This window comes from Hipposideros armiger, unplaced genomic scaffold, assembly GCF_001890085.2.
Source record: "Hipposideros armiger isolate ML-2016 unplaced genomic scaffold, ASM189008v1 scaffold_924, whole genome shotgun sequence".
Taxonomy (NCBI): Eukaryota; Metazoa; Chordata; class Mammalia; order Chiroptera; family Hipposideridae; genus Hipposideros; species Hipposideros armiger.
Genome location: NW_017732274.1, coordinates 622,471 through 645,681, shown reverse-complemented (window position 1 = coordinate 645,681; position 23,211 = coordinate 622,471). Strand labels below are relative to the sequence as shown.

The following is a 23,211-nucleotide window of genomic DNA, read 5'->3' as shown; positions in this document are numbered from 1 at the left end:
ACTTGAAACCTATGTAATTTTACTAATTGCCACCCCAATATATTTGAATTAAAAGATTGATATCAAAGAGTTCCCTGCCTCTGCTAGAGTTTTTATGGCTTCAGGTCTTACATTTAAGTCTTTAATCCATTTTGAGTTATTTTTGTATATGATGTAAGAAAGGGGTCCAATTTCATTTATTTTACAAGTGTCCAGTTTTCCCAGCACCATTTATTGAAAAGACTGTCTTTATCCCATTGTATATCCTTACTACCTGTCCTAGATTGACCGTAAAAGTAAGGCTTTATTTTTGGGCTTTCTATTCTGTTACCTTGATCTATATAGCTGTTTTTATTCCAGTCCCATACTGTTTTGATTATTGTAGCTTTGTAGTTTTTGAAATCAGGGCATCTGGTACCTTCACTTTGTTCTTTCTCAAAGTTTGAACATGCCTTTTTCCTACTATCACATTTAATTTGTAATTTTGCCGACTGTGGAATTATTGGTTAGAAATAATATTCCTTCATAATTTTGAAGACATTGTTCCACTTTGTATTCTTCAGTGTTTTTGTTGAGATGTCCAAATAACTGTATAGGAAACATTTAAAATTTTTTATATTTCCTCTTGGGTTTCAGGTGCAGTTTTATGTTCTAACATCAAGGGTCATTTACTTTTTCTCGAATCAGTAGATCCTGAAATCCACTCTAGCAAATAATTTCCCCTTATAACGTGTATGAGAAAAAGGAATTGAGAAATAAAAAATTAAGGTCCATTGTAACTGCATATGGCTGGTTTGGTTCACTTTTTAGCTATGTGTCTTACTCGAGTAATTAGCCTTGGCAGGAGCTATTCTAATGTGTGCCCCATGGGGGAATATTCTGGGTTGATGGAAATGTTCTGTTCTGATTGGAGTAGAGGTTATGTCTTTCAACTACACACTTAAAATCTGTACATTTAACTATATGTGCACCTATGACAAGTACCTCATCAAATCATCAATTACTACATAACATGGATGTTTATTAGTTACTTCCAAACACTTAAGACCGAATGTTAAAGCTGCAAATATCACATATATGTACTCTATAATTTTCCTTTGGACTCAATAAATACAGTAATAACTTGTTTGTGAGCATAATTCATTCCGGAAACAAACTACTCGTATTGCAAGACATCGCTCGTTTACCAAGTTAAAATGTATTAGAAATGTTTGCTCGTCTTGTGGAACGCTCGCAAACCAAGTTACTCACAATCCAAGGTTTTACTGTACTTGTTATAATTAGTCTGTTATTTAAATATTATGCAAAACAGAAACAAACTCATAGATACAGAGAACAAATTAATGGTTGCCAGATGGGAGTGGGGCTTGGGGGCTGGGATAAAAAAGGCAAAGGGAATAAAAAGTACAAATTGGTAATTGCATAATAGTCACAGGTATGTTAAGTACAGCATAGGGAATACATTCAATAATACTGTAATAACTATGTATGGTGCCAGGTGAGCATTAGTCAGGGTGATCATTTCGTAAATTATATAAACATCTAATCACTGTTGTACACCTGAAACTAATATGTCAACTCTAATTGAAAAATATTTTTCAATTAAAAAGTTTGAATCTGTTACCATTTTAAAAAGCTTGGTATGTATATTTAATCCAGATCTAGACCTATGTAAATTGCTGATTATGATTTTGCCTATTGAGAATTTAGTGACAAGAATTTTAGTACTGAAAACTATAATTCTATTTACAAGAAATTACTGCTTTGTAAGTATTAGAGGTTCAATTTTAGTTAAAATTCTACATATATCCAAAATTTCCAGTTGTTAATAGATATTTTTTAGTAACTCATATCCAGAATAAAAATTTGGCTCCTTCTCTGACCATTCAAATTTCAATTTTATGGGATTTTGGCAAACTTTGTTTCTTATTCTTAGGTTCTTAAAAGCCACCATTTTAATGTTTTGATAATAAGAAATCCACAGTATATATTTGGTACGAGCTGTTGAAAACAGTGAAATATACTGGAAAAAAGGAACTTATTAAAAGATCTAAGTTCCCCTTCCTCCAATACTAAATGAGTGGAGATGGTAGGTGAATATTATAGAAAAACAGATAGCTTTGGTGTTTTCTTCATGCTTGCTTGACATTTGTTTATAATTTTGTAGGTACAGAACTGGAACAGTGAAATTCTTGCTAAACAAAAACCTCTTATTGCCAAACCTTCTGCAAAGCTACTCTTTGTCAACAGATTGAAGGGGAAAAAATACAAAACTGCTTCCTCCACTAAAGTTCTCCAAGATGCCAGTAATTCCATTGATCACCGGATTCCGAATTCTCAGAGGGTATGTTAAATAAGTTTTAAGTACAGTAGCCCCCACCCCTTACCTACGGCTTTGCTTTTTAAAGTTTCAATTCCCTGTGGTCAGCCACAGTCCAAAAATATTAAATGGAAAATTCCAGAATAAACAATTCATAAGTTTTCAATTGCACACCATTCTGAGTGATGAAATCTTGCACCGTCCTGCCCTGGATGTGAACCATCTTTTTGTCCAGCGTATTCATGCTGTATACATGACCCATGTGTTAGTCACTTCGCTGTCTCAGTTACTAGATCAATTGTCGAGGTATCACAGTGCTTGTGTTCAGGTGACCCTGATTTTACTTAATGGCCCCAAAGCGCAGGAATAATGATGCTGGCAATTCAGATATGACAAAAGAAGCTGTAAACTTTGAGCCTGGGGTACAGTCCTGTATCACAAATATTTGCATAATTCATTATCTGAAGTACATTTCTTTAGCCTTAGAAATACAAGGATTAGAAAATAACTAGAATTGCTTTTTGTTAGTTGGATTAAAATAACTTTATTAACAATGTTATCATCTTGTATTCTTTTTACAAAGAAAATGTCAATTTTTATTTTTAATCTTCATCTTTACCCTTTGCATTTGCGTGTATCAAGATACTATTCCATTCATGATCTAAGAATAATGCTGGTATATTTATATTTTCTCTCAATATTTCAGAAAATCAGTGCAGATACTATTGGAGATGAAGGGTTTTTTGACCTATTAAGTCGATTTCAAAGCAATCGGATGGATGATCAGAGGTGCTGCTTACAGGAAAGGAACTGTGCGACAGCCTCCACAGCAACTTCCACTCCCCCTACAATGACATTAAAAAGTAAGTTATGCTTCTCCCCTAGTTTTAGTAGTTCCCTTTGATAGTCTTGTGATTTATTTCGGAGAACTTAGTTCTCATAGGAGGAACAATAAATGAGGCTGAATCTAGGTATATCTGAAATGCTGGTATTTGTGCAGTTCAAAATGAGGTTATGTTTCAGTTTCCCTAAGTTTATCTGTCCCTATTTTCTTTAGGGTTGGGAAAAAAATCTAACTTTAACGAATAAAAAAGGAAAAAATTATAGTTATACATACTTTATAAACTATATGTAAAATGCAAATACTTCATAGCCAGATTAAGAAAAGTCAAGACAGACTGAAGAGGAACCTCTGGCAAAGGCTGAAGCTAAGCCTGCCTGAGCCTTAGAAAGGTCTAAAATAGGTGACTTAAATTTTTGCTTCAGTACCAAGAGACTTTCTCTACCTTAGAGCAAGGCTTGCCTGCAGCAGTTTACTCCTAAGTGTAGTTAGCTAAATGGTTCCTATCAGGACATGGAATAGAAACTGTCCCATTCATCTTGGTCTGAGACATTATGTAAGAAAAACAATTTAGCTTCCAAAATCTAGCCCCATATCTTATAAAGAACATGTCGGGTGGGCATTAGATAAGGGAAATGCAGTCAAGTCGGAATAACCAGCAAATGGATCATTTGAAGTATTCTGGGATTCACTCTTCCCTCCCATCTAATGACAGGCCACAGACGGTCAGTGACTCAGTGACAGTCACAGCAGGAGGACAGGGCGGGTGCTGGGACTGAACAAAGCAGAAAGGAACTGTATGTATATAACAAATGCACTTCAGTATTTTTGGAATGATTGGATTTTTTCCTATCATAGCGCCATCTGTTCCTGTGATGTCCCCCAACACGGATGAGTTTTTAGACCTTCTTGCCAGTTCACAGAGCCGCCGCCTGGACGACCAGAGGGCCAGTTTCAGTAATTTGCCAGGGCTCCGTCTGACACAAAACAACAATCAGTCGGTGCTTGGTCACCTGATGACTAATGACGTCAAAGAGCCTGATGAAGACTTCTTTGACATCCTTGTAAAATGTCAGGTATGTCTGCATGTTTTTATCATTCTGTATATAGCTCAGATGCTATTGGGAGCTTTGGCAGAATTTTAATTCTAATGTGATAGGCAATCTGTTATTCAGGGGTCCATCAAGTGCAGCAGATCCCTGTGACAGCTTGTTTTGTATTCCTTTTGGCTGCTGAGGTGAGATGTTGCTGACACGGAGAGGAGGCTATAAAGGACACAGAACAAAACCTAGAAAAGAGCCCCCCTTTCCCAAATTTTAGGAGAAAAGTCAGCAACAACCAGTGATTAACATGGGGGTCTAGCTGGGCCCTGTCTAGACAGTTTACCATTTGGGAGAAATGTACATATTGAGATAGTTTTCATAGTTTAGCTATTTTATTAACAAAAGTAGTTAAGGAATATCTCAAATGGCTTGGACAGGATCATGAGGAAAATAAGCATTATTTTCATTAAAAAGAGACATTTCCTCTACCTGGCATTAGTTCTACCTGTTTCAAGTTTTCTCATTCATTCAACAAAAATTTATTGAACACCTCTTATGTTCTGAGTGCTATTCTAGACATTGGAGATACACTTGCTTTTTAAGGGAGCCTACACTTTAGTGGAAGAGAAAGTGTGGGTATATATAAATAGTATATGTCAGGTACTGATACCTGCTGTAAAGAAAATTAAAACAAGATAAAGGCTGTGGGGGCCAGCTGAGTGGCTCAGTTGGTTAAGAGCGCAAGCTCTGAGCAACAGCGTCGCTGGTTTGATTCCTACATGGGCCAGTGAGCTGTGCCCGAGCTGAGCTGCCCTGAGCTGCAGACAGGCAGCAGGGTGGCTCAGCTGGTGAGAGCACGTGCTCCTAACAACAAGGTTGCCGGTTCGACTCCCACATGGGATGGTGGGCTACGCCCATCCGCAACTAAGACTGAAGGACAACAACTTGGCTGTTCCCCTTCCCAAATCCCCAGTAAAATCTTAAATTTAAAAAAAAAAAAAAAAAAAAGATAAAAGCTGTGGGTAACTAGGGAGGGTGATTAGGGAAGACATTTCTGGATTGACATTTGAACAGAAACCTGAATGAGGTGAAGCAGTCAGCCATGTGAATATTTAGTGAAAGACCATGCAGAGACAGCAAGTCCCCAAAACCTTAAAAGGTTCAAGGAGTGGCCAGTGTGATTGGCATGGGCTGAGGCAAGGGGAGAGTGGTACGAAATGAGGGTGAAGTAATCAGGGCTGCGGTCATATAGGCCTTGATGAGGTCTTGTGTTCCCAATGTGGTGGGAAGACATTGGAGGGCTCTGTTCTGTAAGATGGTCCTGGCTATGTTTAAAAGACTGTAGAGTGGCAAAGGGTGTTGTTAGTAAGAAAACCAGCGAGGAAACTAATTTACACAAAAGTTACTGGTGACTTTGACTACAGTGGTGGGAGTAGTCAGAATAGGGATATATTTTGAAGTTATGATTGATTGGCAAGACCAGTTAATAAACTGGATGGTGGGTATGAGAGAGAATCAAAGATGATTCATATATTTTTGGTGTGAATGAATGGTGCCATTTAATGAAATGGAGAAGATTGTAGGAGAAAAAGCAAGAGTTGTACTTTAAAAATGTTGAAACAAGTTGGATATAAAAATCTGGCGTCCAAGGGGGAAGTAGCTTTGGGAGTCATCAAGCAGATAGCTGGTATTAATTACTCCACTGGATAGAGGAGATGAGCGAGTGTTTTAAGGAATGTTCAACTGTGTCAAATGCCAAGAAGCCTAGAATTGGCAACATGGCGATTAGTAATTTTGAAGGATAATACTGTTTTAGGGAGGTAGGGACAAAGGATTGAGTGGGTTGAGTAAATGGGAAGTATAAAAGGGGAAATAGTAAACAAAATTTTCAAGGAGTTTTGCTTACAAAGGAAAGCAAAGAAAAAAGGGCTTCTGTCGTGAGTGGCACACGCAGGGCAGCTTGATTGTTCTGCGTGCGGAATCCACATTAAGAGATTTCGGAAGCATAATGTTTTGGTATCTGGGCAGCTGGTGATCGTTGGTCCTGGCTCCCTAAAACAAAAAAAAAGGAAAGCAAAGAAATGAACCATTAGTTGGAGGGCCATTTTTTTCTTTTTTGGGGAGATAACGTAGCATGTCTGCTGATGGAAATGATCAAGTCAAAAGGGGAACCAGTGATACAGAAGAATATGGAATGATTGAAGAACACACTCTTGTGTAGGGGAGAAAGGCGAGTGTACAGATTTGGAGGTGGGAGCAAGCAGGAACTGTCTCTGGCAAATAAGACATAGGATCGCAAGCTGAGATTGGAGCATTGTAATTTTGAAAAGAGGAAAGGGGAACATATTTGACTTTGAGAAACTGAAGGCATACTGACTAATAAAAGTAATAGGATTGCTGAACTGTGCTGAGGACTCACTTGAAGTTCATGGTCACTGAATTAAGACCATTCAGTACAATTATGTATTTTCTCCAGTCATAACCAGCTGCTCAAGGAGAGAGAGAGAGATTTAATCAAGGTTGGTACTTTGCCTAGAGAATAGGATGGAGGAGAGAAGCACATGCCAGGGAATGGTTTTAGTAATGGACTTTGGAATCTAAGAAGAAAGGGAAGTAAGGAAATGAAAGGTGTGAAAAGTGGTCATGATTTCAGTGAATTAAAGAAATACTGAAGACACATACCTAGTAATAGAACATCAACATGTATGAAACAAAATATTGACAGAATTGAAGGGAGAAATGGACATTTCTACAATAATAGTTGGAGACTTCAATACCCACAACAATCTCAATAATGGGTAGGACAAACTGGCAGAAGAAAACAGGCCTTGAACACCACCATAAACAAACTAGAGCTAACAGATATATTAGAACACTCTACACAACAACAGAACACATATTCTTAAGTGCACATGGGACATTCTCCAGGATAGACCATACGTTAGGCTACAAATTAAGTCTCAACAGATTTTAAAAGATATCTATCACACAAACTATCTTCTCCAAGCAGTAACAGAAGGTAAACTGGAAAATTCACAAATTTGTAGAAATTATAAATACCTATAGAGCAATGAAAACTAAAACTCGTGGGAGGCAGTGCTTTGGGAAATTTATAGCTATAAATGCTTATGTTAAAAAGAAGAAAGATCTCAAATCAACAACCTAACTTTTAAGGAACTAGAAAAAGAAAAAAATATAATGGAAGGAAATAAAATTGCAAACAGAAAAGCAACAAAACCAAAAGCTAGTTCTTCAAAAAGATTGATAATTCTTTTAGCTAGACTAAGAAAAAGACAATGCTTAAATTAGAAATGAAAGTAGGGACATTATCCTGATTCTACAGAAATAAAAATTATAGAATACTATGAATGATTATATGCCAACAATTGGATAACCTAGATGAAACGAATAACTAGAAACACAAAATCAAGTGTGAATCACAAAGAAATAGAAAACAGACCCATAATTTGTAAGCAAATCCTATCAGTAATCAGAAACCCCCTGACCAAAAAACAAAAAACAAAACCCCAAAACCCCAGACCTGAATCCTGCCAAACATTTAAAGAACTAATACCAATCCTTCTCAAATTCTTCCAAAAAACTGAAGGGAAGGGAACAGTTCCTATGACTTAGGAGTCATTCTATGAGGCCAGTATATTGCTATGGTGACACTACAAGAAAACTACAGACCAATATCCTTTTTGAATATAGATGCAGAAATCATTAAAATACTAACAGGATCCAGCAACAGCATAAAAGGATTATACACCATGACCAAGTAGGATTTATTCCTGGAATGGAAGGATGAGACAACGTATGGAAATCAATCAATGTAATTACATCACATTAAACTGAATGAAAAAAGAAAAACCACATCATCCAGTTGATGCATAAAAAGCACTTGACAAAATTCAACACATTTATATGATAAAAACACTCAAACTAGGAATAGTAGGAAACTACTAGAAACTACTCAACATAATTAATTTATGAAATACCTGTAGTTATCATCATACTCAACGGTAAAAGACTGAAGGCTTTTCTCTAACATCAGGAAGAAGACAAGGATGCCCACTCTTGCCACTTCTATTCGGCATAGTACTGGGAGTTCTACCCAGAGCAGTTAGGCAAGAACATGACGCGAAAGGCATCCAAATTGGAAAGGAAGAAGTAAAATTATCTTTGTTTCAAGATGACAGGATCTTAAATGTAGAAAACTCGAAAGATTTCACACACAAAAAAAACCTGTTAGAACTAAGAAACAAATTCAGCAAAGTACAGGATATAAAATCAATATCCAAAAATCAGTTGTTCCTATACAATAACAATGAACAGCCCAAAAAGGAAATTAAGAAAACAATTCCACTTACAATAGCATCAAAAAGAATAAAATACTTAGGAATTAACCTTGGAGGTAAAGACTTATACAATGTAAACTACAAAATATTTCTCAAAGAAATTAGGAACAACAAGTGGAAAGCATTTTCATGCACGTTCATGGATTGGAAGACTTAATATTGTTAAAAATGTTAATACCACCCAGAGTGTGATTTACAGATTCAGTGCACTCCGTATCAAAATTTCAATGATGTTTTTTACAGAAATAGAAAAATCTATCCTAACATTCATGTGGAATCTCAAGGGAATCTCAACAGGCTAAATAATCAAGAACAAAAAAGAAGACTCAAACTTCCTGATTTCAAAATTTACTACAAAGCTATTGTAATCAAAACAGTGCAGAACTGGCATAATGATAGACATATAGACAGAGGGAATAAAACAGATTAAGCCCTTACATACATGGTCAAATTATTTTGACAAAGATGGCAAGACCATTCAATGGGGAAAGGAGTCTTATCAACAAATGATGAAAAATTGGATATCCACATTCAAAAACTGGGCCGGTACCTGACACCATATACCAGGCATGCCAAAAAAATGTATACACATGACTTGTATTCGTCTTTTGTTATTGGTATATATTGAGTAGTAACAATTTTAATAGTTTTTTTAATAGTTTTTTTTCTTTCTTAAAATGTGTATACATTTTTTGGCACTCTCTGTATAAGTTAACTCAAAACAGATCAAAGTGTTAAAGGGGAAAGCTTCCTGATTTTGGATTTGGCAATGAAAAAACTGAAAAATTGGACTTATGAAAATTAAAAATTTTTATACATCAAAGGACACTATTAGCGAAGTAAAAAGGCAACCCACAGAAAATATTTGCAATTAATAACTGATATGATCAATACAGCATGTAGAAAGCTCCAAAAACTCAATAAAAAGTCTGATTAAAAAATGGGCAAAGAACCCAAATAGACAAGATATACAAATGGCCAATAAGCATAGGAAAAGATGCTCAACATCCCAAATCATTAGAGAAATTCAAATCAAAACCACATTGAGATACCTCTTCACACCCATTAGGATGATGGCTACTTTCAAAAAAACAAACAAACAGAAATAACACGTTGGCAAGGATGTGGAGAAATTGGAACACTTGTGCACTGCAGGTGGGAATGGTGCAGCTGCTACGGAAAACAGTATGGCAGGTCCTCTAAAAATTAAAAATAGACTGCCATGTGATCCAGCAGTTTCACTTCTGGGTAGATACCCAAACAAAACAATTGAAAAGTAGGGACAGAACAGTTATTTGTACCCCCATATTCATAGCAGCATTCACAACAGCCAAAAGGTGAAAGCAACCCAAGTTTCCACTGACAGATGAATGGATAAACAAAATGTGGTATATGAATACAATGGAGTATTTTTCAGCCTTAAAAATGAAGGAAATTCTGATACATGCTACAAGATGAACCTTGAAGATATGCTGAGAAATAAGCAGTCACACAAGGACAAATACTCTATGATTCCGCTCATAAGAGGTACAGGTATCTAGAACAGTAAAATTCATAGAGACAGAAATAATAGTGGTTGCAGGGGCAGGAGGGAAGGGAGGATGGGAGTTATTGTTTAGTAAGTTTAGTTTGTTTTGCCAGATTAAAAGTGTTCTGGAGATGAATATGGTGGTGACGACTGCACAACATAAAAATGGTTAAAGTGGTAAATTTTATATTTATCACCATTTTAAAAAGATTTCCTGGAGGAATACTAGAGCATGATCTGGAAAAATTGGGAGGCTGTGGTCAGCATGGGATGTGTATTTTGAAATAATTTTTAAAACGGTGGAGTTATTGAGAAAGTCTGGCCGATGACCATGGGAGCAAATGGATAAGGCATAAGAATGAACGCACCAGAGGAGCGGAGGTGTAGGAACTGAAGTGCCTGCGTGTTGGAGGACAGTGAAATTACCAAGACATATGACAAGAAAAATGTGTGAGCTGGGTGTGTGTGGAGGCCGGGGATGGCTCTGGCTAGGCCAATAAGCAAACGACCCTCACAGGGTTGTGCGGTTAAATGTTAAGGCATTTCTGAGGATTTGGTAAATTGTATCTGCTGATGCCTACTATGGCAAGATTATAATCTTTAACTGTCACGCTCGGACACAAGTGACCTTTGTGTCCTAATCTTACCAGAGCCATGAAGCTATAGCTATACTCCTATACAACACTTGTTATAAGTCTTTTTTTTTTTTAAAGATTTTATTGGGGAATTCGGAGAGAGGAACAGCGTTGGGGAATTGGGAAAGGGGAACAGACAAGTTGCTGTCCTTTTGTTCTTCAGTCTAGTTGTAGAGGACGTCACTTCACTGGCCCATGTTGGTATTATCATTGCGCTCTTCCCGGGTGAGGCAGATCAGTCGCCGGCCATTGGATGGCTGCTCACGAAAGCTCACGCCCACTGCCAACCAGCCCCGCTGCAGCCTACACCGGCGACTCATGGCAGCTGAGCTCCAGGTTGAGCTGTTGTTCTCCATCTTAGCTGTAGAGGGCGCAGCATCACTGGCCCACATATGGGTTCTGAACCGGGGCCCTGCTGCTCAGAGCTGGCATCCCAAGCCAACTCTTAACCAACGCGCCACTTGGCCAGCCCATAAATCATTTTAAATGGAAAATCGTACTAGGTTTCAGATCTAAAACTTAAGTAAATTTCTGAGAAGAAGCAAAAAGGAAATGTTTAAAGCTACATTTTCTTGTTGTGAATGACATGACATAGCTTGGCACTGTCCTTCCCTGCAGTATTTGTGTTAATGTCTCTATCGTACATTTCTAGGGGTCAAGATTAGATGATCAAAGATGTGCTCCACCACCTGCTGCCACAAAGGGACCGACAGTACCAGATGAGGACTTTTTTAGCCTTATTTTACGGTCTCAGGCGAAAAGAATGGATGAACAGAGAGTTCTTTTACAAAGAGATCAAAACAGAGACACTGAATTTGGTCTAAAGGACTGTTTGCAAAGTAATGCTTTGTTGGAACTTAAAAATTCAGGAAGAAAATAAGCAAACCACTAGTTACGATGGATGTAATTTTTAAAAGTGACTATTTCCTTTCAGAACACTGCAAGGAAATCCAATCTATTTCTTTTTTCCTTAAAAGGAGAAATTATAGCACTGTAATACAGCTTAAAATGTTTTAGAATGATGTACATATTTAACCTTTAATAGTATAGCAGTAACATTCCTCTGGACAGTCTCCTGTTTCAGGGTGGAGGTGTCTTATAGGTGCTTCATCAACTTTTGTGATTTCTGCTTGGGACTGTGTTCTTTGGCACTTGTTAGGTTCCTTTACCTATGTTTGTGAAGTAGGTTAAATGAATCCCAGACAATTTAATCCTCTGGCTGAAATAATTTTTTAAAATCTTAATTGACAATGGCTTTTTTTTATACGTTTAACGATTGATGTGAGAAATTATGCTGTCTAGTAAAAATAATGTACTTGACCAACATGTAAAAAAGTTATATAGTCTTATAAAAAAAATTAGGGTTTTTTTCCCCAAGAAAATCTATTTTCAATATATTAGGTCAAAGCCATTACAAAAAACTCTTAAGAAATAAACTTCTTTTAGCATGTTTTGGACTCTGTTTAAAAATAGTCATGCGCCGCTTAATGGATGGGGGTAGTTCTGAGAAATGCCTTATGATGTACGAACATCATAGAATATACTTAACAAATCTAGACGGTACAGCCTACTACTATAATCATATGTGCTCTACTTCTATACGACTGGCAGTGTAGATTTGTTTATACCAGCGTCACCAGACACGTGCGGAATTCTGCTACAATGGCTAAGATGTCCCTAGGCGACAGGAATTTTTTCATCTCCATTATAATCTTATGAGACCACCACTGTATATGTGCTCTGCCAGTTGACCAAAACATCATTAGGTGGTGCATGACCATATATATATAAAATACCTCCACATATACATGGTTTTAAAATGTATCCTTTGTTGCAAAATACTGCTGTAAACTTTTTAGGACCTAATGTTAAAAAAACAAAAACCCATGTGGTTACGTCAAGAACATAGGCCATGAAAATAGAAAACAGATGAAAATGCATAAAATTTAAGTATGAAAGACCATAGGTGAGAACCTCAGTTGTCACTAAGCCTTGGCCTCATCTTCACAGAAACTGAAGGTGGTTTACAGGGATACATAATAGGACATGACACAGAGTTCAGCAAAAGCAAGAAAGGACAGAGCAGGCCTGGACTATGGCTGAACTGCGTAATGCAGACCCAAGCCAGGAACAAACGAACTCAGTCACCTCTGGTTGCTTCTGACTCTGCACAGCTGGCCTGGGATCTGGGGAGCTCTTTCTAAAAATTCTTCAGGTGATTTTGATCAGCAATGAGAACCACTTCTCCAAATGACCAATGTTTAAAAAAATGAAGCAAGTTAGTTACACAATCTGGAATTATATTAAGGGCTCAGGAAAATAAAATGTGAAAATTACTCAACACCTGGATTATACTGTGTTTTATATATTACATATGGGATATAATAAAAGCATCCATAAGTTTTGCTTTTTCTTATAAGAATATTCAATGAACAAAGACTGCATATCAACCACAATAATGTAAAAATAAGTGTTTATTTTGTGCATATGGTAGTTCTTAGACCCTGTAAATATTCACTATTACTCCATTTAAAAACTGTCTACCCCATTCTGATTTTCCTAAAAGCCTGTCACTATAAACTTTGATTATAGTGATAAATATTGGATACACAATAAACAAGCCTATCTCTTCTCGTTATAAACTGGCCTTGATATGTTCAATTGCTTTAATTAGTCTTCCCTGAATTGCTGTCATCATTCAACAGTAGCATGTTGCTTTGCTAGCTGTCAAAGTAGATTTCATCCCCAAATGGTTATCTGTAATGAAAGAATACAAAGATGTAATTTGACTTAAAAATTTTTTAAAAGATTCATTTTTGGATTGATAAAATGCAGTCAGGAGTGTAAAATGCATGAGTTCTACTCTTGTAGCTATAGTCTACCTCCTGAGGCATTCATTTCTCTTCAGAATCCGAATCACAGCTCAGATGACAGGTGCCACCTTGAGAGCAGTCACCAGTGTGACCACGTCTGGCCCCCACAGAAGACTACGTTATATGCATCAATGTTCACAAATCTATCCCAAAATGCAGGTATCCTTTCATTATTAGTTCATTTGTTATATGCCTACTGTTAAAAAATTTTTATATAAAATTCTTTTTGTATTCCTTGGAAAAAATGACCACCTCTCTGATGAGATACTAAAAGATGTTTGTAATATTAAACTAGAAAATAATATTAACACATAAAATTAAATTGTTACAGGCATCTAAATGATGCTTTCAGAGCCGAAAAAAGAAATATTCTATATTTCATGTAAAAAAGTATCAAAAAGCAAATGCTTTGAATATGTTTTTCTGATACAAATATCTGAATGAAAATTGTACAACTATTCTTATTGATATTATTCTTAGTAAACAGCTGAACATAACTTTTAGCGTTAAGGTTAAAACAAAGGGTACCTAAGTATGTGAAACTGCTTTCTAGGCAGGTACCAGCAAAAATAAATTGTTTTATTTTTAAAAAAGTTTAAAACAGTCTCAAGTGCTTGGATTCTGAGTAGCCAGGGAAATAGGTCTTACGAAGCCTGTGCGCTTCGTCTGATGGGGAAAGAACAACGCCATTCCCAAAGTCTACTCACTATATACAACTGACTTAACAAGCTCTGATATCTAAATTCCCCTGGCAATCTTCAGTTCATCTTAGCTAAGGATAAAATAAAAGGGGTGACACGGAAACAAGCCCAGTAACAGCTGCAGTATCGAGAGACGAAGGTAGGACGATCCAAACTACAAAGCCGCTTGGATCTGTGGGCAGCCCACACAGACACAGGTGGATGGATGCCGGTACTGCAGACCCTGTGGCTGTATTAGGAGGCTGAGGTACGTGGAGAGAGTAAACTTGACAATAGTGGACTTTCCTTAAAAATAGTGTTGTCATTTGTCGTACACATCACTTTTGGAATCCAGTGCACAACTAACAAATTATCCTGTTAACTAAAGTAGGTCCAACAGGCAACACACACTTTGGTTAGTTGGCTCCTATATATGCTTGTAAATAATAAAACTTTTTTCAATGTCCTTAATTCAAACTCGCCTCCTTAATTATTCAGTTAGTGATGCTTGCCATATATTCATCTATGAGATCCTGTTCCCAAGTTAACACTTCCCAACTTTATAGGATGTATCTTAACATCAGAAAGAAGATAAAATTAAATGGATGAAAAAAAAAATCAAACAAAATAAATACAAATACATATGTGTTTGTTAATTCTGTCAGTAAAAATATTAATGTTTAAGTTGGCACCTGTGTGGTAAATATCAGAATACTTGTAGTAAATAGTTGGGAAGAGCATACTTTACAAAACCCAAGCTGGGGTCCGAGTCTGTCCTCTAGCCACAGGGGCCGCTATCGGGATCCCTTCCGCCGGCCGCCGCCACAGTGCTCGCTGGGCTGCCTGTGCCATCATTCCTGGGCTGGGCCTTTCCTGCGGCAGGCGAACCTTCCACACTCCCTGATAGCTCTTGGCCAGAGACAGGCTTCAGAGGCTGGACACTTTCAGGACTGCTTTCTGGCGGTGTGCTTTCTCCTGGGATTCCACCAATCTCTCTGGGCTTTGCAGCCAAAATAGGTGACTTCGGCTATAAAGCAGACAATTACATTTCGTTTGAATTAAGCAACATAATGTGAAGGTTTAGTAATCAAACATGTTTAACAAGTTTATATGGAAAATGTTGTAACAAACTCTGAATTCTTTCAAATCCTGGTTCCAGTGCTGGACTGTAATTATATAAATATTATTAAGCCTCACAGAACTGTACATAGAGGAGTGGGACACTTAGGACAGCCAAGGTGGTCAAGTGACCCAGCTTAGGAAGGGTCAAGAGGACTGGTGGCCAGTATTGCCAACTCCTCTTGCTGAGAACAATTCATTCAACAAACATTTACTGAGCATACATTAAGTTATAGATGCTGGGGATATATTAGCTGGAACAAAACACAAAACCCCCATAGAGGGTGCGCTCTTAACAAGGCTGCCGGTTCAACTCCCGCATGGGATGGTGGCTACGCCCACCCGCAACTAACTGAACACAGCACCTTGAGCTGAGCTGCGCCACTAGACTTGGAGCTGAGCTTGCTGTGCCCTCCACAACTAAGACTGAAAGACAACAACTTGGCTGGTCCCCTTCCCCAATTCCCCAACACTGTTCCCTTCCCCCAACCCCCCAATAAAAATAAAGAAAAAAAAATCCCCACCCTCACTGCAACTCACATTTAGGTTGGGGAGAGAATTAGGGAACAAATTAAAGTATCATGCTGCAAGTGGGTGGTGGTGGTGGGGTTGGACTGCTGTTTAAACTGGGGGGTCTGAAAGGTGATCTATGAGTAAAGGCTTAAAGAAAAGAGGTGAAGAAATGAACCACGTGAATATGTGAGGGAGAATTCCAGCTAGTGAACAGCACGCACAAAGGCTGAGTTCAAGGAACAGTCTGGAGGCCCTTGTGGCTGAAGTAGAATGAAGGGGGTCAGCGCAGTGATAGGTGGGGTGTGGGCAGATTAAGCCAGCCCTAGGCCACCCAGGTAACTGTGGCTTCAAGTGAGATGGGAAGTCCCTGGAGGATTGAGATGAGTGACAGATAAACATTAACTCTTACAGCTGAAAGGAACATCTTCCAGTTTTCCAGATGCATGCAGGGATTCTGTCATTTCCTCGTAGCTATTTTTCAAAGGCTTTCCATTGCAACATAACAAATGACAATACAAATTCTTCTCTCACACAAAAATGGAAATGTCCCTTTAAATAGCCAATAATGGTGGAAAGAAGGCCTCACCATTCTACATGTCAAAAGTATAGTGTCGTCAGCCAAAGATGTAAAAGATTTGGGAAGGAGAGGCTCTTGGTCCCCCCCAGCCCACTTTCCCAGCTAAGACTCTAGGGCTCTCCTGGGGGCTTCCGGAGGCTCGGGGCCTTCAGTGAGGCCTTGGTGAGCTCTTCAAAGGTAGAAATTTCAGTCACGCTCACTTGGAGGTTTCCTATGGAATTTCACATGAAATACCATCTGTGCTAGCAAACTACTGTTAAAGAGTATTTAACATAAAATATAACTCTCATTTCTTCTGAGGAGGCTGGACTAACTTTTGACCAGAAAGGGGGAGAGAAAGAGAATGTGAATAAATATGTCATTAGCAACATAATTAACAGTGCAGGGTGAAAGAGTAAAAACAGTTTACCAAAAGCTCTACAGGAAGCACTGAGGCTCATTAGAAGGGGCAGGAAAAGGAACAGTTGCTGACTTACACTGGGCACCACCTGGGGATGCTCTCGCGCCTCTGTGTCTGGTAAATCAAACGCCCGGAGCACTTCAGGGCTCTTGTTGCCAGTCTGAAGTCTCAAGTCAACATCTCTCTCTCTGAAAACATCTCTTCTACCCTCATACGTTTTGTCATAAGGGCCTTGCTCAGAGGGGCCAATTCGGCCCCTATAATAAAAATCTGCATCACCTGCTCCAGCCTGGGATCTATAATCAATTTCCTGCCGCCGTCTGTCACCAGGCTGAAGGGCCTGGGGCTGCTCTCTTCCAGGACCACCTAAAGGTCTCAGCATATAAACAGATGTTCCAGCACCATAGCAGAAGCTCTAGAAGGAAAAGAAACACATATTCCTGAGTAATGGCTGACTTACAATGAAATTAGGAGGTGCTTTTAATTCAGGGTGCAAACAAAATTACGCAATTTAACATGTGCATTTATAGACATAAACATCTTGACTACACTCTTTTTTCATTAGCGATCTCTTCTTTAATACAGGGCCAGAACAGCCGATAAAATTTGAGAAATCGCTGAGTATTAGGTAGACATTTCAATCAGCTGGACACATTCTGACTGAATTATAACAATGCCAGTTAGGCTGAAGCCAACAAATTTAAATTGGAAAGTACTAATTGTCTGATAATTGCTCATATGCAGTCTATCTTCACACCCATCATATAAGGTAAATGCTGATAATTACTCAAAGTTGTATATCATTATGTAAACTTTTTTTTTTTACCACTACAAACTTAGCTTTAGCTACAGCTAAAATTCAACAGGCTTTGAGTCACATGGGAAAAACTAGGCAGCATTTCTCAAAGTGTGGCCCACAGAGCCCAGGAAGGACCCCCGAGACACTTTCAGGGGATCTGTGAGGTCAAAACTTCGTACTACAAAGACATTCATTTTTCTCACTCTCCTCTCGTGAGTGTGCAGCAGTCTTCTGCCTCAATCTGAGGGCTCATGGGCTGCGTGTTTGTGTATTTGGTATTTTTAAATTTTCTCAGTTTTAATTCCTAATATGGTAAATATAAAAAAAATAAAACTCCCATAAACAAGAACTCTTTGTGGTCTTCATTTCTTAGGAATATAAAGAGTCCTGAGAACAAAACATTTAAAATCACGGTACCAGAGATGCTATTTGAAAACTGAAGCAGCAAAAGGCCTTTCCTTAGGCAGCGGAGAAAGCAATACAAGATGATGGGGTTTTGCTTATAATTTCAGTTTCAGAGATTAAACTACTGCTATACAACTAATGTCACCTAACAAAACCATATGCCTAAACCAAAGAATCCTATAATCACAAGCCAAAAAAACAAAAACAAAACAGGAACAAACTGAATATAGAATAGTGAATTTTGTGTCCTTAGGGAGGACAATCCTTTAATACTTTCCGTGACACATCTGATTTGTTGATGTTTTCTTTCATGTGACAACCACTTGATTGGATAGGGCTGAAAACCAACAACAAAAAAGCTAGAGACCACTAATGAGTGGCAGGTAATATTTCTTGTTAAGAAATGTCTGCTCCTGGATCACAAGCTGTTTACACTCACCTCTTCCCGCATCCCTTCTGGATTGTTAGACGTAGCGACCTTCCCTCCTCAGTGCTACAAACACTCAGACTGAAATAAGAAAGCCCACTTTCTCAAAGAGGATGTAAACGACTGATTTCTGATTTCATGTGTATTAACTCGCCATTAAGGAACAAATTTTAAAAGAAACGTTTATTGTAAATCACTGCCATGACATCCATAATCAAACTCGAGCACTGCTTCCTCGCTCAGAGGAACATACATGTAAGTATAAATAAAGCTACAGCACTTAAAAATCACCATCGCATACCGTTAAGCGTGATTTAACCTTTTTTTCTGTAAATCCCGGTAACTGTCAGTGACGCTCTATACTCACCAGGACAGCTAATGCCATAATTATCAGCACTGGGATGTGAAGTATCCCTGGAATCTCCTTCATCAGTGCTCTAATGAATTCACCAGTTCCTTTTCCAATGTACTTCAATGGCTCCGTGATAAAGTTGGTGAACGTAACTGCCAGTGCCTAAAGCAAAAGGTAAAGCAACTTAATTTTTTTCCTCAAAGGATTTTGAGGCACAGATTGTAGAATGAGCTAAAAATCATTGGGAACTACAGCTGGAATTATGGTATATAAATTAAAATGTTATCATATACTTTTTTTTGTCATATGCTTTTAAAAATGTGAAAATTACTCTGTAATAAAAGTATTATTTTCTAGAACAAAGGTTTATTAGCAAAATGACTAAAAAAACAGTAAAAATTTTTAATAAATACAAAGGATTTTTGACTTACTCTGTATGAGTGATTTTTACAAAATATCCCATACCTTTGTTGGTGGGACCAACCAAATAGGGTTGACTAATAAGAGCTCATAGTATTTTTTGCACGAGTCATCCTTATATGTCAATGAACTTGAAAGCCATTCTATTTAGAGAGACAGAAAGAACACTGAGTCATTAAAAAAAAAAAGTTGTATTTCATTCCCAAATAAGACAATATTTTGGTTTTACCCCCACCACCGCCACCACCAATCAATTTTAAATTGTTTTACAAATAGACTTCCTATAATGCCAATTTAAAAATTTTTCATCTTATGTTCAAAATGCTTAAAAATCCATTCAAATTATACAAGTCTTATGCAGATAAAATATTATGTTATCAAGATTTCTAAAAGGTAACTTTAAAATTTGTTCTGTACACACATAAATGAATCCAAGTAAATCTGGGGAAATCTGAATAAGATTGGTGGGTGTACCACAGTTTATCCTGGTTGTGATACTGTATTAGCGTAGTTGTACGAGACGTTACCACAGGGAGAAATGGGTAAAGGGTACACAAGATCTCTCTATCAAGACCTGTGACTCTACAATAATCTCAATAAAATTTAAATTTAAAAATTTAGTTCTTTCCTTATTTTATCAAATAAATTAGAATATCAGTTCTCTCAATATTTCTAAATCAGGCTTACATTACATACCAGCCTGAGCTAAAGAAGCAGTTGTCCCCTGAAGCAGGCTGGGTTGGTTTAGTCGCCATAACTTTGTAAGAAGCATTAATTTGGGACACCCTGATTTGTACAATCTGCTGAGATTCTATCCTGATCAGTCATCATGGACTCTCATTTATTTATAAGGTGCTTTGAACACTAAACCATTCCCACTGCTACATAACTAAAGGCAGTCAACGTTAGCGAGAATGTTTAAAATCTGTAAGAAAAAAAAAGTAAAATAATTTTACCTTTAATAAAAAACAAGAGTATAGTAAAGCTACAATATAAGATTTCATAAGTCAGTATAAGGAGATTAAATCTAAGATGGATATTAATGCACATATACACTTCTTTAATAAACTTTAGTTGAGGAACTAGAATGTGCTAGACACTGGTAAGGATTAGATGAACAGCGAGCACACAGGATCCTCACAGTCTAATGGAGGAAGACAGCTAGCATCAGAGCCAGCTATACAGTTATTATTCCTTCCTGTGACATTATATGAACACAAAAAAGTCACTAGTCTGAAACCTACGACTCTTGCATGTTCTTTTGATACTAAAGGGTCAGTCACAGAAAGCCTCCTTGTGGCATTTTAACATTTCTTTGTAATTATTCATGTCTTCTCGTTCTCAGAAATTCTTTTCAAAATCAGGCCAAGTGAACCAACATCTTACCCCAGAGACTTTCAGTCCAGTCCATCTTCTCAGTACATACATTGTTAAATGGCTCCATCTTGGCAACTTCGGCCTGATGCTGTGCGAACGCTAACTGACAAACACCAAAAGGGAACCATGAACGATAAAGGCTACACCTCCATATCCAAAAAACCTTTGTTCAAAGCATGTCGTCACCAGACACCAGATTGTTTAAAATTTTTTAATAGAAAAAAAATATATTATTTTTAAAGAGTAGCTTTTTGGCAAAGTATGGTTTTAATGCAACAAGTAAGGATAAAGAACTAACTATAATTGCCTTTTTCGTAAGTAATTATGATGAGAAAGGAAAACCTTTTCACTAAAGATTATTTAAAAAAATTAGTTCAAAATATATTTCAGGGCCGGCCAAGTGGCACGTTGGTTAGGAGCTGGCTTAGGACGCCAGCTCTGAGTAGCAGGGCCACGGTTTGGATGCCACATGAGGGCCAGTGATGCTGCGCCCTCTACGGCTAAGATGGTGAACAACAGCTCGACCTGGAGCTGGGCTGCTTTGAGTAACCGTGACGGTGGAGGCTGCAGTTGGGCTGGCCGGCAGCCAGCCTGAGCTGCTGTGAGCCGCAGTGAGCGGCTGTCCAATGGCCAACAAGCGACTACCTCACCCGGGAAGAGTGCAATGATCACAATACCAATGTGGGCCAGTGAAGCAACATCCTCCACAACTAGACTGAAGAACAAAAGGAAAGCAACTTGTCTGTTCCCCCTCCCTGATTCCCCAACGCTGTTCCCCTCCCCCAATTTCCCAATAAAATCTTTAAAATAAATATATATATATAGTTTATACCAGGCCCCCCATGACTACTTCTCATTTCATGATAAAATAGTGTTTTGTTTTGGATGGTTTTCACCACGAATGGCCTATTATAAAGATAATATGGGCCAGCCGAGCAGCTCAGTTGGTAAGAGCGTGAGCTCTGAACGACAGGACTACCGGTTTGATTCCCACATGCACCAGTAAGCTGCGCCCTCTACAGCTAAAATTGTGAACAACAGCTTGACCTGGAGCTGGACCGCCGTGAGTTGCCGGCAACGGTGTAGGCTGCAGTGGGCTGCCATGAGCGACTGTGAGCAGCCGGCAGCCGGCGTGACCGGCTGTGAGCAGCTGTCCAATGACCGGCAAGTGACTACCTCACCCAGGAAGAGCGCAATGATAATACCAACATGGGCCAGTGAAGCGACGTCCTCCACAACTAGACTGAAGAACAAAAGGACAGCAACTTGGCTGTTCCCCTTCCCCGATTCCCCAGTGCTACTCCCCTACCCCAATTCCCCAATAAAATCTTTAAAATAAATAAATAAAAATAAAGATGATATATCTTTTATAAATCAAAGGGGAAATCATTGAGATAACAGTATTCACCAGGTAACCTCCTTTCCTTTCATTTGTAAATAATTACTAATTCTAGAAGCTATAGAACTTTGAGCAAAAGGTTAAAAAAAAATCACAATGATTTAATCAGATGAATTCATTGAAAATATCTGGCTACTTGACTAACCTGGCTAAAAAGATTTAAAATTTTTCTTCAATGATTATTTTGACAGAAACAGCAGTGCTTCTTTCACATTTCTATATACAGCATGATCCCAATTTTGAAAGAATTAAAATTTAGAAAAAAGATTGGAAAGAAATATGTCAAAATATTAACAGAGACTATCTCTTAAATATCTCTAGATGATACTACAGATGATTTTTAAAAATTAAATTTCTCTATGTTTTCTAAATTCTCTACCTTGAACATACCACTTTTATATTCAGAAAATAAACTTAACTATTAAAAACTAACATTTTGATATAATTTCTAGCAAAGAATAAAAGGATATATCTGAAATCACTTAAATAAGAATTTTTAAATGTGCCTACCGAGCTCTGTTCTGAGTTAGCTGTCCTGATGCCACCTATCGGGAAATGGGTTATGAAAACTAGAACTGAAACTTTTTTCCACTAACTAGTCAAGGGCCCAAGAAAACCAAGTGCAGCCAAGCAGTTGCCAGTTGCCCCTCATCTCCACTCACTGCCTCCAACCCTCATGTGAGGCAAGGTTATCTACTAGCTCTAAGTAGATTGTAGTCTTTTATTATGAAATAACATTTAAAAATGTTTAAACTGTCCACCGACTTCATACCTTATATAAATATATCCAATTCCATCCCAAACTGAAGAGAAAACTGATGACTAAAATACGTTTCAGCTGGGTGTACCAACGGACATACGTCCACAGCTCGGTAGCTACCAACGCCACGATGCAGAGCAGACACAGAAGCACCTCAAAAACAGAGAGAAGCAGAAAGCAGTCACTGCCAATCCATCCTCCCCACCCAGAATAATAAGGGTCAACAGAAACAAAAGAACTGGACTCAAATACACAAAGTCATTTGTACTATTTTGTTGTCAAGTTCATCAACAGTCTGAGTGACTGTACGGTTCTCAACCTGTGGGTCGCGACCCCCTTGGGGGTCAAATGACCCTTTCACAGGGGTCGCCTAAGACCATCGGATAACAAAAAGATATTTACATTA

The 23,211-nt window shown here is 38.0% G+C and overlaps 2 protein-coding genes across 11 annotated transcripts in view; one reads left to right on the top strand and one right to left on the bottom strand.

Annotated features, from left to right (window-relative positions):
* The window catches only part of GPSM2 (G protein signaling modulator 2), a 67,828-nt gene extending 55,674 nt beyond the window's left edge, over nucleotides 1-12,154 (top strand). Inside the window, exons 10-14 of the mRNA XM_019630571.1 lie at nucleotides 790-806; nucleotides 2,147-2,323; nucleotides 3,006-3,162; nucleotides 3,999-4,216; nucleotides 11,357-12,154. Coding sequence (XP_019486116.1) covers nucleotides 790-806; nucleotides 2,147-2,323; nucleotides 3,006-3,162; nucleotides 3,999-4,216; nucleotides 11,357-11,584 — 797 coding nt within the window. The 3' untranslated portion in view covers nucleotides 11,585-12,154. The remainder of the gene's footprint in view (nucleotides 1-789; nucleotides 807-2,146; nucleotides 2,324-3,005; nucleotides 3,163-3,998; nucleotides 4,217-11,356) is intronic.
* Nucleotides 12,155-13,160: 1,006 nt separating this feature from the next.
* The window catches only part of CLCC1 (chloride channel CLIC like 1), a 50,446-nt gene continuing 40,395 nt past the window's right edge, over nucleotides 13,161-23,211 (bottom strand). For 5 of the 10 annotated variants that reach the window (XM_019630604.1, XM_019630605.1, XM_019630606.1 and 2 more), the window contains 5 exons: nucleotides 20,656-20,749; nucleotides 19,315-19,412; nucleotides 18,865-19,011; nucleotides 16,943-17,281; nucleotides 13,161-15,284 (listed from right to left, as the gene is read on the bottom strand). In XM_019630604.1, the coding sequence (XP_019486149.1) occupies nucleotides 15,036-15,284; nucleotides 16,943-17,281; nucleotides 18,865-19,011; nucleotides 19,315-19,412; nucleotides 20,656-20,749 (927 nt within the window). In that variant the 3' untranslated portion in view covers nucleotides 13,161-15,035. Of the gene's footprint in view, nucleotides 15,285-16,942; nucleotides 17,282-18,864; nucleotides 19,012-19,314; nucleotides 19,413-20,655; nucleotides 20,750-22,817; nucleotides 22,959-23,211 lie in introns of all 10 variants that reach the window. The other 5 variants (XM_019630600.1, XM_019630602.1, XM_019630603.1 and 2 more) reach the window with 3 other exon arrangements.